The following is a 14,681-nucleotide window of genomic DNA, read 5'->3' as shown; positions in this document are numbered from 1 at the left end:
AGAAAAACACCACCGTCGTTCTAACAACTCAGACAACTCTCAAGGCCAATTTAAACCCTTTTCAGTTTTTCCCATACCGCAACATGTATTCAATGGATGCATGTTTACTGGATTTTCTTATGAGTCCACCCAACGTCGATAAAAGTAATAATCACGCCACCCGATCTAAACACTTGTAAAAATATGTGCAAAAACATGATCGCATTTTAGTGGAAGAATATGCATTCGGAGTCCCCGCGTCAACTTATTAGTACCTCATTTGGACATTCTTGGTGCATTGTATATATTTTTTGCTCTCCGAATATGTATATCTTTCGCTTCGATGGTGCATTGATCTTATGGTGCATTAAATTTGTGTGTAGATACGCCTTATACGGGTTTGTATCCTACCGTTGTATCTTCGAAACTTATCCGGAGTCTTGTGATTATAATAAGTCATGCATAGCTTATCATGAGGCGTCTGTTATTCATTAATTAGGTATTCATTAATTAGGGTCCTATTATAGGTTGCATTTTGTTTGGCATGTTTTAGATGCATCTCACCTCGTTGCACCGAAAATGCCCTAGGGTATACTAATAACTGATAAAAGATTTTTTTTTAATTGAACTTGTTGTTATTTTTGGCAGCACATAACCGCCGACTTGGTTGTGATCCGGGTATCCTCGAGCCCAATCTAACCCCTTCCTAGTTTCCCCCGGACCCCATCATTATCTCCCTCTTTTTAGGGTAACAATTCTCACCGACGGCGACCGCCCCTCCCCTCCCCAAATCGCCCAACCCCTCCTGGTCCCTCCCCTCCCCCTGCGAGATTTCGCCCCTTGCCGTGCACGCCGGGGACCCGAGGAACGGCCGGCCGGCAGGCAAAGATTACATTTTTTTCCCCGGGGTGAACCCACTGCCCGTTTCCAGTCCGCTTTGCTTAACCCGCTCCTGCTTCCCCCCTTTTGTGCGCTAAGCTTCCTGCCTGCACGGCTCCTCTCCCCTTCTCTCTCTCTCTATAAAACTCTCTCTCCCTGCTTCCCCCCTCTGAGAGCTTTTGTAGAGAGGGGCAGCCGGAGCCGCACAAGCGCACAGCCACCGCCACCGACCGCGTCCGTCCGTCCTCTTCTTCTCCTGCTGTCTCCGCCATTGCTGCCGCCGCTTCCTCCTCCTACGCTGCGCTCCGGGTAGGCATCCCTGGGGCTCCCCTGCTCGTGCTGTTCTTGGCTTGCCCGGCCTTTTGGCCGGATGCGTTTTCTCTTTCGGCCGGGCGCCGCCTGATCTGTTCTTGGCTGTTCCGTTGGGTCGCCCCATTTGCCCGATTTGGTCGCTGGTTCTTGCTCGCTCTCCCCCGAGCAGATTTGCACTTTTCTCCTTGCTTTTTTCTTTTTCTTTCTCAGATGCTTTGAGCCATGGCGCTCTGGGTTGGTTGGGGCTGTCAGATTTGGTTTGCCGCTTTATTTCGCATTGCTCTCCGATATTCACTGTATTTTTCTGCTCTTGTTTTCTCCCCCGCGCCACTGTTCATCCCCACATGCTTGTCTGTTCATCTGCATATCCCCTTTGCGCTTTCCTGCGAAGCATTATTTGACTAGGTGAACTCCTTATCGTGTTCTGCCGTTCTGGTTTCAGATGAGAAGCAGCGCAACCGGGGCAGCGACTGCGCGGTCGGCCTGAGGCCGGAGAGGCAGGCAGGCAGGCTGCAAGCTCAGCTCAGAGGAGGCTTCAAGCACACAGACTGAAAGCGAGCCCCCATGGGCTCCCTGGAGGCGCGGTACCGGCCGGCCGGAGCAGCGTAAGATCTCCCTCCCCAGAGCAGAACCCACCCCTCGACTCGACCCAGAGAGAAAAATACCCACTTTTCTGTACGCCCGTACCTTTTTTAGCTGGTGATACTCGAGGAGATGCCGCTTGCGTGCTAACCTAACCTGCAGATGCGCTCTGCCATGTGCCGCCATGTGCTAACCAAGCCGTCTCCGTGGCGATTACCACGGCGTAGTAATCCCGTACCGCCATGGTACCCTGCACAAGATGCCGTTCTTTCCTCTCCGCTGCCGTTCGTCCGTCCGTCCATGGCGCCCTCCTCCCTCCTCCTTAACTTCCCTGATCTTGTAGGTGGCGCCGTTGGTGGTTGCAGCGCCTTTATGGCATCCACCCATACATCCATATGTACCACTTCCCGTTAGAGATGCGGCGAGAATGCGCCCTCTTTTCCGTTGCTGAGATGCCCGAACTGCCATGAATCTGCCGGTTCTTGCCCCTACTTTTTAACCTGATTTTGTTCTTATTACCGGCCAGGGATCTGCCCTGCATTTCTGGCGGTGGTTTCGATCCCATATTTAGGAGATGCTGATAGTTTTGGTAACCCAGCACCAGTTTTTTTGTTACTATGGTGGGGCCAGGTGTCGGTGCTCATGTGTTCCTCACTGCGGATTTGGCCCCGGAGACCGCTCCTTGTCACCGAAACCCTATTAAAATCTCCTACTGATGCATTGGTTCCATGTGCACTCCGCAGTGGGCGCGTTGAGTAGGTCAGCTCCGGTACAGTCCCTTCATGCCGGTGGCCTGAGGGTGACAATTGGGGATCATTTCGTCTAGAAAATGCCAGGTTTTCGGGGTTGTGTTTGACTCTTCGGTGCGCGGCGAACGGAGTGAATTCGGCAACCTTGGTCGCCTGTCATCAGTCTTTGTGATGTTAACGGCATTGACGCTACTACAAAGTTTTCATATCTACACCTGGGATTGCTCATCCGTGCGGCTTTTCTTCGCGTGTTTGACGGTATTAAAATTGCGAAATGGAGAGTGACAGCTTTTCTTCGCGTGTTTGCCGGTATTAAAATTTGCTAATCGGAGCGTGCTGTCGATTCGAGACCAAGAAACATGGGGGGTTTGGTTAGGTACCGTCCGGGAATCTCTGTGATTAGTGGTGCTCTCCTTTTCTAAAAGATGTGACTAATAAAGCAGAGGCCCGGAGGAATAGATGAGTGCGCTGGTTTTCATTTGCTTCATCTTTTTTAATTTTCGGTGCGGAGAAACGTGTGTACTTTTGTTCCCCTTAGCCTTTTTCTCCTCGATAGGCAAATCACTTTAGTGTGTGATCACTTCCCAATATGAGACGCTGCAGTTTCTCCTGTTAAAAGTGGTGCGAGCACTTTAGTTTTAGTGTTGCAATGCATGTTAGCCGCCCATGGAGGCTAGTCTTCTGAACCTTCTGAGCATAAGCATATATAGTGCAGCCTCCAAGAAAAACCAGACACCATCACCCTAGGAAAGCACTATGAAAGCTATCTTTGTGGTTGTAAGCAAAGCAATGGGGCGAGGAAAGGAAAGCACCAGGGTGTGGCTTGCTTGTAGGCTTATTTTCTTGTTATTTTGGTACAAGTGGTTGTTCTGATGGGGACCTTCGGAACCAAGTTGGATCACTTCCTTCCTTGTACTTCAGATAAAAATAATATTAATATAAGCTGGTTACTTTGGGAAATCATACCTGCTTCTTCAGAAGTGCCTATTTCAGAGTTTTGGTTTTGGACTAACAAGTAGTATTTTAATATAATCTGTTTATATTGGGAAATAACACTTCTTCAGAAATTCTCCTATATATCCCTATAAATCTTAGGCAGAGTTTTTGTTTCATCTGCCTAGCCAAAGTTCCCAGTGCCTGTTGAGTGTCTAGCATCTACAAAGTGTGATATTGACAAAAGTAAAACGGAAACAAATCATCCTCCTGCATAACAAAATGAAAGTCAGGAGCAGAACTCTACTGCTCTCATGGCATTAGTACCAAAAAAATGTTTATACCAATATAGTAAGACTTTTTATTGTAGAGATAGCTTCTGAGTTCCGACTTTCTCTTGGCCAGAATTAGTACTTCGCTGTTCCGTTACTGACTTGCTGTCTCTTGACTATCTCCTCTGTTGCAGTGATGACACAGCTAAAAGAAGGACCCAGAAAAGTAAAAGTTTCAAAGAGGTTGAAAAGTTTGATGTATTTGTTCTAGAGAAAAGCTCCGGCTGCAAGTTCCGATCCTTGCAACTTTTGCTCTTCGCTATCATGTCTGCTGCATTTCTGACACTTCTATACACTCCGTCTGTGTACGAGCATCAGTTGCAGTCCAATTCTCGGTAAGTATATATGTATGAAGAGTATCTTGTTGTAACAGCTAGTACTACACGTAGAACATTACTTTCCACTATGATAAGTTTTTATCTGTATATGGTAAGCTGCATATTGCCCTGAAGCTCATCGTGTTCATGTGCTTTGCAGGTTTGTTAATGTTGGATGGATATGGGATAAGACTATCCCTGATCCGCGATATGTATCTACTATGCCCGTTCAGTGGGATGATGTGTATAAAACTATCGAAAGTCTGAATGGTGGTGAGCAGAAGCTCAAGGTCGGACTCTTGAATTTTAACAGCACTGAGTTTGGGTCTTGGACGCAATTGCTCCCAGAAAGTGAGTTTTCGATCATAAGGTTGGAGCATGCTAATGAAAGCATTACCTGGCAGACACTGTACCCTGAATGGATTGATGAGGAGGAAGAAACAGAGATACCATCTTGTCCATCGCTTCCAGAGCCTAATTTCCCAAGAGGGACACACTTTGATGTTATTGCTGTGAAGCTTCCCTGTACCCGAGTTGGCGGGTGGTCCAGAGATGTTGCCCGGTTGCATCTGCAGTTGTCAGCAGCAAAATTGGCCGTGACCGCCGCAAGAGGCAACCGTGGGGTACATGTGATGTTTGTGACGGAGTGCTTCCCTCTTCCGAATCTCTTCTCTTGCAAGAATCTTAAGAAACATGAAGGCAATGCTTGGCTATACAAGCCTGACTCGAAGGCATTAAAGGAGAAGCTTAGACTTCCGATTGGATCTTGTGAGCTTGCTGTTCCACTCAAAGCAAAATGTAAGTTGATTACTATCTCTGCTGTTTTCAATGTCTCTGCATAGAAATATGCTAATTATTCCTCATTACCTTTTGCAAATGTTTGTCATCTACTCATCTGTTGATTTGCTAATTTGAATACCCACAATGCCTGGAAGAGCTATCCATCTGTGGCAGTTGAAATATATAGCAATCTCTCTGCTTTAACATATAGGAACATCACCACCTTCTGTTCGAATATTGTCATAATTGAAAATTTGCTTTTACGTCTTTTATTGTTGTCCCTGTATTACTTGGATTTTTCTGATGAGTGACACCAAATCCTTTCTCTTACAGCAAGACTTTACTCGGTAGACCGACGCAGAGAAGCATATGCTACCATACTGCATTCAGCAAGTGAGTATGTCTGTGGTGCAATTGCAGCAGCTCAAAGCATTCGTCAAGCAGGATCAACAAGGGACTTTGTTATTCTTGTCGACGACACCATAAGTGACCATCACCGGAAGGGCCTTGAATCTGCGGGTTGGAAGGTGAGAATAATCGAGAGGATACGGAACCCAAAGGCTGAGCGTGATGCTTACAATGAGTGGAACTACAGCAAATTCCGGTTGTGGCAGCTCACGGATTATGACAAGATCATATTCATAGATGCTGATCTGCTCATCCTGAGGAACATTGATTTCCTGTTTACAATGCCGGAAATCAGTGCAACTGGCAACAATGCAACACTCTTCAACTCTGGTGTCATGGTTATCGAACCTTCAAACTGCACATTCCAGCTGTTAATGAATCACATCAACGAGATCACATCTTACAATGGTGGTGATCAGGGATACTTGAACGAGATATTCACATGGTGGCATCGGATTCCAAAGCACATGAATTTCCTGAAGCATTTCTGGGAGGGTGATGAAGAGGAGGTGAAGGCGAAGAAGACCCAGCTGTTCGGTGCCAACCCACCGATCCTCTACGTCCTCCACTACCTGGGCCGCAAGCCATGGCTATGCTTCCGGGACTATGACTGCAACTGGAACGTTCCGATACTGCGGGAGTTTGCCAGTGACATCGCGCACACCCGGTGGTGGAAGGTGCATGACAAGATGCCCAAGAAGCTCCAGAGCTACTGCCTCCTGAGGTCGAGGCTGAAGGCAGGGCTGGAGTGGGAGCGGAGGCAGGCGGAGAAGGCCAACTTCACCGACGGGCACTGGAAGCGGAACATCACCGACAAGAGGCTCAAGATTTGCTTCGAGAAGTTCTGCTTCTGGGAGAGCATGCTGTGGCACTGGGGCGAGGCCCCCAACAACGCGACGAAGAAGGCCCCGACGCCGGCGCTGCCCGCCGCGACCCTGTCGAGCTCGTGAGATGCTGTGTAGATATCCTCCCCCGCGAAATTTTAGCATACCAGATGATGATACAGCAGACCCCCCCAGTCTCCTCCATTCCATACAATACACAATAGCGACAGCTTTGTAAAGGTAGCCATGCATGCTGCTCCTAGGCCTTTCGTTCCCAACAGCTATACATTTTGTTTGCTGCCGATGCCTCGGGCGCGCTCTCGCTGCTGCTGCTGCTGCTCCAACCGCGACGGCTAACGATTTTTTGGTTTCATCATGGATGGGTAATAATTCGTCGCTTGTAGGTAAACTTTTCCGGGCAGGACTTGTCTATGGCTGGCTGTGTTGGTGCAGTGGTAGTTAGCTTTTTGTAATGTAATGTGTGTATGGTGGTTGTTGAACTGTTGGCTCCGGTGGCGTTGGTCTGGGGTGATGCAAGGTTTAGATTGCTGACCGGCGGACGCCGCCGCTCCTTTTTGGCACCATGGGTAATGGAATTTGGGTTGGTTCAACTGCTCGGCGATTCGGGTCGCGGCGTATGGGGAGTGTCATCTGAAATTGTTCATTTGTGTTTGACATGTTGTGCAACAAACCTCGGTCGGCTGTGGGGTTGGTTTGGTTGCATGTGTGTGTGCGTGCATTGAGCTCAGCGGCGCCACCTAACGGGGCGGCATTGAAATGGCGTGCTGCTGGTGCTGGGTGCGGGCAGATGTGGAAGAGGAGGGCACACATGGGGCGCATGGAGAGTTGGGTGAGCTGCCTCCCGTGCCAGTGGTGCCATGGAGGGACGTCGCCCCATCATTGCGAGGATCCATTATTTCGCCGTGCTCCGCTGGGTTCGTTCCAGCTGCGAGAGATCTTTGTTGAGGCCGCTCAACGTGCTCGCTTTTCCGACAGCATGGAAACGCCCTACGTCCACCTATGAAAGCACTGGTACTGATGGTATGGCTTGCCCTAGTTGGAGCTGTGATCCCATGGCGATGGCCGTACTGCTAGTAGGTTTCTTTTAAATTGCTTCCAGATCTGAACACACTGTAGCTGAGCTCAAGGCCAAGCTGGCGTCCCCGCAAAAAATAAAAAGGGTTCCATCTTCCATGCGACTAGCAGTACTACTGCTGTGACAACGAACGGGTTGGGCTGCACCCGCACACCTGGTTTCCGAATAGGAGGGCGGTGCGACCATCGAGTGTGGCCATCTTCCCGGCAGGCAGCTGCCGGCCCTTTTGTGAGAGAAGGCATGCCATGCCCGGACCGGCTCGGCGCCCGAGCCCCTTGGCCGGCGAGAGCGCCCTGCGGCATGGCCACGCACGCCTGGCACGCGTCCGTGCGCCGTGCATCTGTCAGCGAGGGTGCCGACTTTTGAGGTTTGACCGGGGAGAGAAAGAAAGAAACAAGGGGACGAGGAGAGAAAGGACGCCCCGGGCCGGGCCTCCGTGGTCGGCGTCGCAACCTGCCCTTCTGCTGCGTCACCGCGCCGACGCTTCCAGCACAAGTGTTGGAGGCCGCGACGGGGCGACGCCGGACAGAGGGTTCGTTTCGAGAGCCGTTGCGGAAGGTCGGGACGGCTGGGCCGGGGATGTTTATCTGAATTTTTTTATGATACATGGACATGGTCTAGACCCGTTCATCTAAAGCCGTAAGAGGCATGGTTTTTCTTCCGTGAGAGGCCGTGTCTTTCGGAAATGAAAAAAATGTGTTTTTTTTTTCGTGAAAGGTTCAGTTTTGCTTCCGCGAGAGACATAGTTTTGCTTCTATAAGAGGCATGGTCGTGGCTATCGGAAACGAAAAAGGAAACACGTTTTCTCTTTTATTTTTCTCCCGTGAGAGGCACGGCCGTGCCTCTCGGAAACAGAAAAAACACGTTTTTTCTATTGTTTTCTTTTGTGAGAGGTACGGATTTGCTTTCGCGAGAGGTATGGTCGTGCCTCTCGGAAACGGCTTCCGAAAAAGAAAAAAATAAGTGCTCCCCGTTCGGGTTTTTCGTCTGTCTTTTTGTGAAAAACTTTGCCAAAATCTAGGATTTAGTTTTGAAGATCTCAACGTGAGAAATCCAATAATGAAAACGGTTTAAGAATAGTGGGCTGACTCCTTAACCATACATTTTCCTTATGCTGATGTCACACATGTTATTTCTTTATCTATTTTTTATTTACTTATACCTTAAAAAATACAAAATAAAAATATTAAAAAACAATTTAGTAATTTTTTAAAGTCCTATCACTCACACTAAAAAAATCTTCATGCTGTGTAAAAAGAATGTTTGCTCAACTATTACAAAAAAAATTTGTACTAAAAAAATGTACTCTACGCCTTTAGAAATGTTTATGCGTTGCAAAAACAAATTTGTATTTTTCTATAAAAAAATGATTAAAGAACTTAAAATATGTTAGCATTGTTTCAAAAAAGTGTGTCATTAAAAAAACATGTTTTTGCAATTTTTCTTTCATGTATTCAAAAAATTTATTCAAAAAATTAATCATGTATTTAATAATATGAAATACGTGTAAAAATGTGGTAGATGTATTAAAAAAGCATAATATGTATGTGAAGTAGTAGACATAAAAAAAATGAAAAAATATTAATCATGGGTTTTGTAAATAAATCTAAAAATATTCTTGATGTATACGAAAATTGTATAATGTGTATGAAAAAAATAGACATGTGATATTTAAAAAAAATAAAAAGCAAAGAAAGTGACAAAGAAAACGTAGGTAAATTAAAAAAACAAGTCAGAAAAGAAAAAAATAAAGAAGAAAACCAAGGCAAAATAATTAAAAACCGGTAAATAAAACAAAAGGAAAACCAACGCGACAACTACAGACTGGGTCGGCCTTCATCGCAGTTTGTTTTTGAGAAATCTCGTCGTACTTTATTAATTGAGAGCAAGTAATTGAGTGGTACGCCTTGCAGGAACTCCTCAAGGGTCATTTTTGGGGGGCTGAGAGCGCGCCAACCATGTTGTCACGTTTTGGGCGTTTCCTCGGAAATTTTTTATTTTTATTTTTATGCACGTGTTTTCAGATTTTAGATACTTTTCCCATTTCTTCGGGTTTTGCCCGGTTTTTTCCGCAAGTTTTTGACATAAACAATTACAATATTTTTTCGTAGAAATATGATTTTTTCCGTCTTCGCCATAGGCACAGATTTGCTTCTCGTGAGGCACAAAATTATTTCCACGAGAGGCACAATTGTGCTTTTTTCATTGTGAAAGTAGAACTTCATTCATCAACGAGGAGCATTACAATCTAGCTTACATAAGGTTAAGATTTCCTCAGGGGCATGGCGCAGCCAAACCGCTGTCCGAGGCTCCCTCCTTAGTTGCGCAAGTGCATGGCTAACATAGTTCAAGCCTCTCCTAACATGTGTTATTTCTGATTGCCATCCCAAGCTCAGTAGATGTTTTGCTTCCTCCACAATTGCCGCAGCTGGTGATCTATCAACTTTTATGCCCGTAAGCATGCTCACAGCAGTGGTGCAGTTCGTCTGCAAGATGAAAGGTAGTGTGCTCCACTCAAGTGTAAGTGAGATCCCTTCGCGACAAGCAGCGAGTTCTGCCTCCATCACGCTCGCACATGATGTAAGTAATGGCGAGATCCAAAGATCACTTCTCCCTTGGAGTTACGAGGAATCATACCAACAACTCATGTCACGTTCGCTTCCATGAAGGCACCATCGACGTTCAGTTTGCACCATCTCTTCGAGGGCCTAGGGTTATCAACGGGGGAGAGATGGTTTAGGGAAAACTCGGAGGTTGCGACAAGGGACTCACATGCAGTGCACCACTTTAGTGATTTCGATAACATCTGTGCGGCACATTGGGGAAGCACTTTGTTTCGCTTTGCGAGAGCGCAACTCCTATTCGGAGGTAGGTCGCCACGAAGAAACTGCGGGCGTACCACCCCCCCCCCCCCCCGGCCCCGCTGTGTATAAGTGGGCCAGCCCAGGTAGATCACATACGGTTTTGGGAAGGATTTAAAACCTTCCCAAACCTGTTTTTTTTTCTCTTCTAATTTTTTTCTCCTTTTTCAATTTTGTTTTTTTCTTTTTCATTTTGTGTCAGTTTCTTTTCTTTTGTTACTTTTATTTTCTTCTCCATTTCCTTTTTTTATTGTTTGTTTCTTTTTCTCGTTTTCCTGAATATTTTTTTAAAACCGTGAGCATATTTTTGTTCATGGAACTAAAAAAATGTTCACGTAATTCAAAAACATTCATGAAATCGAAAAATTCTTCATCGTATTAAAACATTGTTCACCATGATTTAAGAAAATATTCATCAAAGTTCATCCATCTTTCAAAAAACTTTTCTTGAAATGAGAATTTGTTCACCAAGTTCAAAAAATAAAAATAGTTCATCGTATTCAAAATTTGTTCGCCATAAATTTTGAAATGTTCATAAAATTCAGAAAATGTTCATCCATTTTTCAAATCTTTCACCCAATTTAAAAAAATATTCTTTGAATTGAGAATTTGTTCATCAAGTTGAAAAATTGTTCACCAAATTCAAAATGTGTTCATCTGTTGACAAAATGTGCATCAATATCCAAATTAACGAACATTTTTTAAAATCGCGAGCATTTTTCAAATTCTTGAACATTACTCGAATTCAGGAACATTTTTTGGCTCCATTAAGTTTTTAAGAATTTGCATTTTTTAAATTTTGGAACATTTCTAAATCCCAAAATATTTAAAGAAGAACAAACAAAAACGGAAGAAAAAACCCAAGTAAACGAAACAAGAAAATATGGGGCGCCGCACTGCCGCTCATTGGCCAACCCAAATGGGCTCGCGGGAGGAGAGGGGGTGTGCGAGCGTCGGCCTCCTGGCGCATACTGCACGAAATAGGAGCCCCCTTACGAGAGAGATCGTGCGCTCATCTGATGGCACGTTCTTCTAGTGGGCGAGACCCGTTGCTTAATTTTGGTTGCTCGTTTTTCCATTTCCGTTTAAGTTTCGTTTTTGCTAGAAAAAACTTTAATTTTCGTTTATGTTTTAGAAATATTTTAAATATTATATTTCAGAAACTAATTTACTAAACATTTAAAAGCATTCACCACACATGTTAATAATTTTCCTGTAGGGTGAATGTCCGTGCAACTTTAGAAAATTGTTTATATCATTTCAAAAATAATAAAAAATGTGCATGTGTTCCAAAAAAATGTTCGTCACATTTTAAAAAAGTGTTCAGACAACGAAACAAAATATTTGCACAATTTAGAAAACAAATATTTTGTACCATTCAAGAACAAAGCTCACGTGTTCAAAAAATAAGTTTATCAGATTTGTGAAGAATTATACAATGTAAAAAATGTTCTCGTTTTCAAAAATATAATCATGAAATTGCGAAAATAATAATTAGTAAAATGTAAAAAATTGTTCATGCAGTGTTGAAAAAAAGTTTCTTACCACTCGTAAAAGGTTTACCATGTACCCCTCCGTCCCATATTAGTTGTCGGTGAAAAGAATGTATCTAGACGTATGTCTCTAAGAACCGTCAAAATTAGATAACAATAATTTCAACGGCGTTGCCCAAACATTAATTAAAATAATGGAAACACCTGACATTTAATTTTTATTATAGCAAATAGCATTTGACCATGCACAACAAAATATTTTCCAAACCTCCATGTATTCTACAAATTTATAATCAGATCTTGGTCTCATTTTTTTTCCACATAAAGTAAATGCCAACTAATGGCCAGTCAAGTAAATTACACTTGTCCCTAGTACAGCCTACAAGAGACACAAGTGGAGGCATGCATGCAAGCCTAACCACGCATGCATGCCAGATGTAATGCCTCTCCAAACCGACATAGCTACTAACCCCACTATAAATAGGAGCCATTCCTTTCACTGTGGTCCATTCCACCTCACACACACACATACACTGGAGTACCACCACCACTTGCCTTTTCACCTTCTGCCACACTGCTGTCCTTCACTGCGGTGAAGCCCTTTGGGTCGCATGCGCCATCAGGTACTAATCAAGTACCTTGTTGTGTTAGCCCTTCTTGCTTGACTTCTTGTCTATCTTCACCTCGGTTTGAATCAGTCCATGAGCATCTATTCACCTTGATCTATTTATCTTGCTGTAAAAAGAACAAAATGTTTGCGTAAACACCCAAGTTAATCAAAACTAATTAGATCAATTGCAAAAGCTTGTAAAAGTTTCTGTGAATGACATCTATGGCTTGTACTAGATCTAACATGCCAAGAATCAAATCCTAAGTACTAGTAACTTGCTAAGACATGTATGTGTGTATCCAAAAGATCAATCTTCCTGTGTATACTACCTTGTTCCTAATTATTAATCCCTGCCAATCTGTAGCAAAATTGAGTGATTGATGTTTATAATCTACTCACAAGTAATTATTTTTGGAGTTTCACTGCCACTGTTTACTTCTATATGGTGTTCAAGGATGAGTAGCACTAGTTAGGAACAACATTTAGATCTAATCAGTAGCAATACCATGACCACACCATAGATTAAATCTTGATTAATTTCATGGCCTTGAGATAAACAAAGAGAAAGAAGGCAATATGGCTGAGTGGGAATAGTAGGGCCTGAGATAAAATGAACAATATATGCACACCCACGTTGACATCTAGCAGGCACTCGATGTGAAATTTGGAACACTTATGGAGAAGGAATCAGAATTAGTACTTACCAGTAGTAGCAGTAGGATGTGGCTAGTCCACACCGTTAGCAGCAGAGCCATGCGACCGAGCAGCGCCGGTGAAGCCGCACACGCCCGACGCCCGTGGCTGCACGCCTCGTGCGTGTGGTTGCGCTGGGGAGGATGTAGGCATGGAGACGTCGTTGCCGCTGCAGCCGGTGGCAAGCCCACCGGACCTGAATCAGGCGGCGCTAGGATTGAGTGGTGGCGACGTTTTTGGCGGCGGCGGATAAAATAAATAGGGGGAAATGGTAGAGGGAGACGAGGAGAATCTGTAGGTGTCCACCGTGTCGCCGGAGATGCCCGGACGGGGCAGATCGAGGCGGCGGCGGCCATGCTCTGTTCTTGGGGAGAGAGAGAGGTGGGTGGCTGGTTCTGTTCTTGGGATAGCAGAGAAGACGAGGAGAGGAACGAGCTGGGTTCAACGAGTAAAGTACTAGTAGTGCAGGCTACTGTTTCCTTTTTACTTATCATTTTTTTACTCTCTAGACTGGATGGCATACGTGCATGCTACTCTGATTTGGATGGTTTGATGCATTTTATCTCTCAATGAAACACTAGGACGTATCACAACCTAGTTAATTAATTATGGCTTGCCCAACATGGCCGTGTTGCTGGATCTTTAGATTTTAAATTAGGAAATATAAACATGGTTGTGAAATAATTATCAGGAGCCGATCTCGGATCCGTAGGAGCCACGCCCGGTGGTTCCGAGTTGGTCGAAGCACTATCCGGCAAGTCGTCATCTCCTTGACCATGTCTTGATAAATGTTTTCCGGGCTATGGGTCATTTCCAAAATTTTGCATAAGATTTTAAAATAAATATTTTTCATAAATAAAATGAAATTTGGATCAGGTGGATCCACTGATTTGGCAATTGGACCAGATCAGGTGAAGCATCTGTATTAAGTAGTTGTGACCCGGGTAGGGTTACAATATAAATAAATATTTGGTGGGTAGGGGAGCTCATGTTGGTGAAAGCAACCCAGGGAGGGTCGGCTTGGATGGCGGGCTCCTCTACATAGGGTATCACATTAGGACACAACCAACTGGCGCTTACTTCAAAAGCGGCGCAAACCGTACTGACCATAGACCTGGAATGGGACGGGCTGAACCAACTACCCATGCCAAGTAGCTGCCTCTGCATGGGTGAGAAGGTGGCTGTAGCCGGGTAGGTACAGTCACCCTAGGGCGGGACCGCCGGTCAGGGGTCTCGACCCGCGGGCCTTTAGTAAGGCAAGGTGGAAAAGCAGAGGTAGTGTACGGGCTGGTTAAAGGTTCTGGTTCCTTGGTCTAGTCGTGTGCACGGGTAGCGCATGGACGACTTGGACCAAGTGATGCTATGGGTAAAGCAGTACACCTCTGATCAGAGTAAATGTGATATCACTCCCAGCTTCCGGGTTTGGAAGTGCGTCGTGTGGGTTTTCCTCTGACACAGGATGTAAGATCCCACGTCGCTCTGTCGCCAGTAGATTTTATAAATAAAATTTGGTTTTCAACAAAATGGGTTAAGGGAAAATATTTTTACCTACAAAGTATTTTGAGCTAATGGCTCGGTGGTTGTAGCCGTGGCCGGTAAAGTTATTCCTCTTTAAAGACTCTTGCATCCACTTTTCCCGGCGACTTGCGGAGTACGTATTTTATACGTACTCAACTGCACTTATGTTGTTTTTCAGAACAAGAGAGTTATGAGAACTCTGAGGTGATAGAGAATGGTACTTACGATGAATCTGGTCATCTTAATGACTTCGGTTATAGTGGAGTATGTTTATGAGGAAGTCGACAATCAAGGCTATGAAGAGTAGATGCCCTC

General features: G+C 44.9%; 1 protein-coding gene and 1 long non-coding RNA gene across 3 annotated transcripts; one reads left to right on the top strand and one right to left on the bottom strand.

Moving 5' to 3' along the window:
• The first annotated feature begins 909 nt into the window (after positions 1-909).
• On the top strand, positions 910-6,706 carry LOC123080158 (UDP-glucuronate:xylan alpha-glucuronosyltransferase 1). Its single transcript, XM_044503049.1, has 5 exons — positions 910-1,167; positions 1,613-1,775; positions 3,901-4,101; positions 4,244-4,881; positions 5,197-6,706. The coding sequence occupies exons 2-5, from the start codon at positions 1,735-1,737 to the stop codon at positions 6,219-6,221; spliced, it is 1,905 nt and encodes a 634-aa protein (XP_044358984.1). The 5' UTR covers positions 910-1,167; positions 1,613-1,734; the 3' UTR covers positions 6,222-6,706.
• Positions 6,707-11,737: 5,031 nt separating this feature from the next.
• On the bottom strand, positions 11,738-13,528 carry LOC123080157 (uncharacterized). Of its 2 annotated transcripts, XR_006438242.1 has the most exons (3): positions 13,155-13,295; positions 12,860-13,044; positions 11,738-12,280 (listed from the first exon to the last, which is right to left on the bottom strand). It is a non-coding gene; the product is annotated as an uncharacterized lncRNA (long non-coding RNA). The 2 variants fall into 2 exon arrangements; XR_006438241.1 differs by having other exon boundaries at positions 12,860-13,528.
• Between the last annotated feature and the right edge of the window lie 1,153 nt (positions 13,529-14,681).

This window comes from Triticum aestivum, chromosome 3D (genome assembly GCF_018294505.1).
Source record: "Triticum aestivum cultivar Chinese Spring chromosome 3D, IWGSC CS RefSeq v2.1, whole genome shotgun sequence".
NCBI classification, from domain to species: domain Eukaryota; kingdom Viridiplantae; phylum Streptophyta; class Magnoliopsida; order Poales; family Poaceae; genus Triticum; species Triticum aestivum.
The sequence above is the reverse complement of the archived record's forward strand: the minus strand, read 5'-3'. Positions and strand labels throughout refer to the sequence as shown.

Bases quoted from the DNA above. Each gene is read 5' to 3' on its own strand.
- LOC123080158 (XM_044503049.1), top strand. From the start codon at position 1,735: ATGGGCTCCCTGGAGGCGCGGTACCGGCCGGCCGGAGCAGC. The intron at 4,102-4,243 runs GTAAGTATATAT...TGTGCTTTGCAG, and splicing joins CAGTTGCAGTCCAATTCTCG to GTTTGTTAATGTTGGATGGA. The intron at 4,882-5,196 runs GTAAGTTGATTA...TTTCTCTTACAG, and splicing joins TGTTCCACTCAAAGCAAAAT to CAAGACTTTACTCGGTAGAC.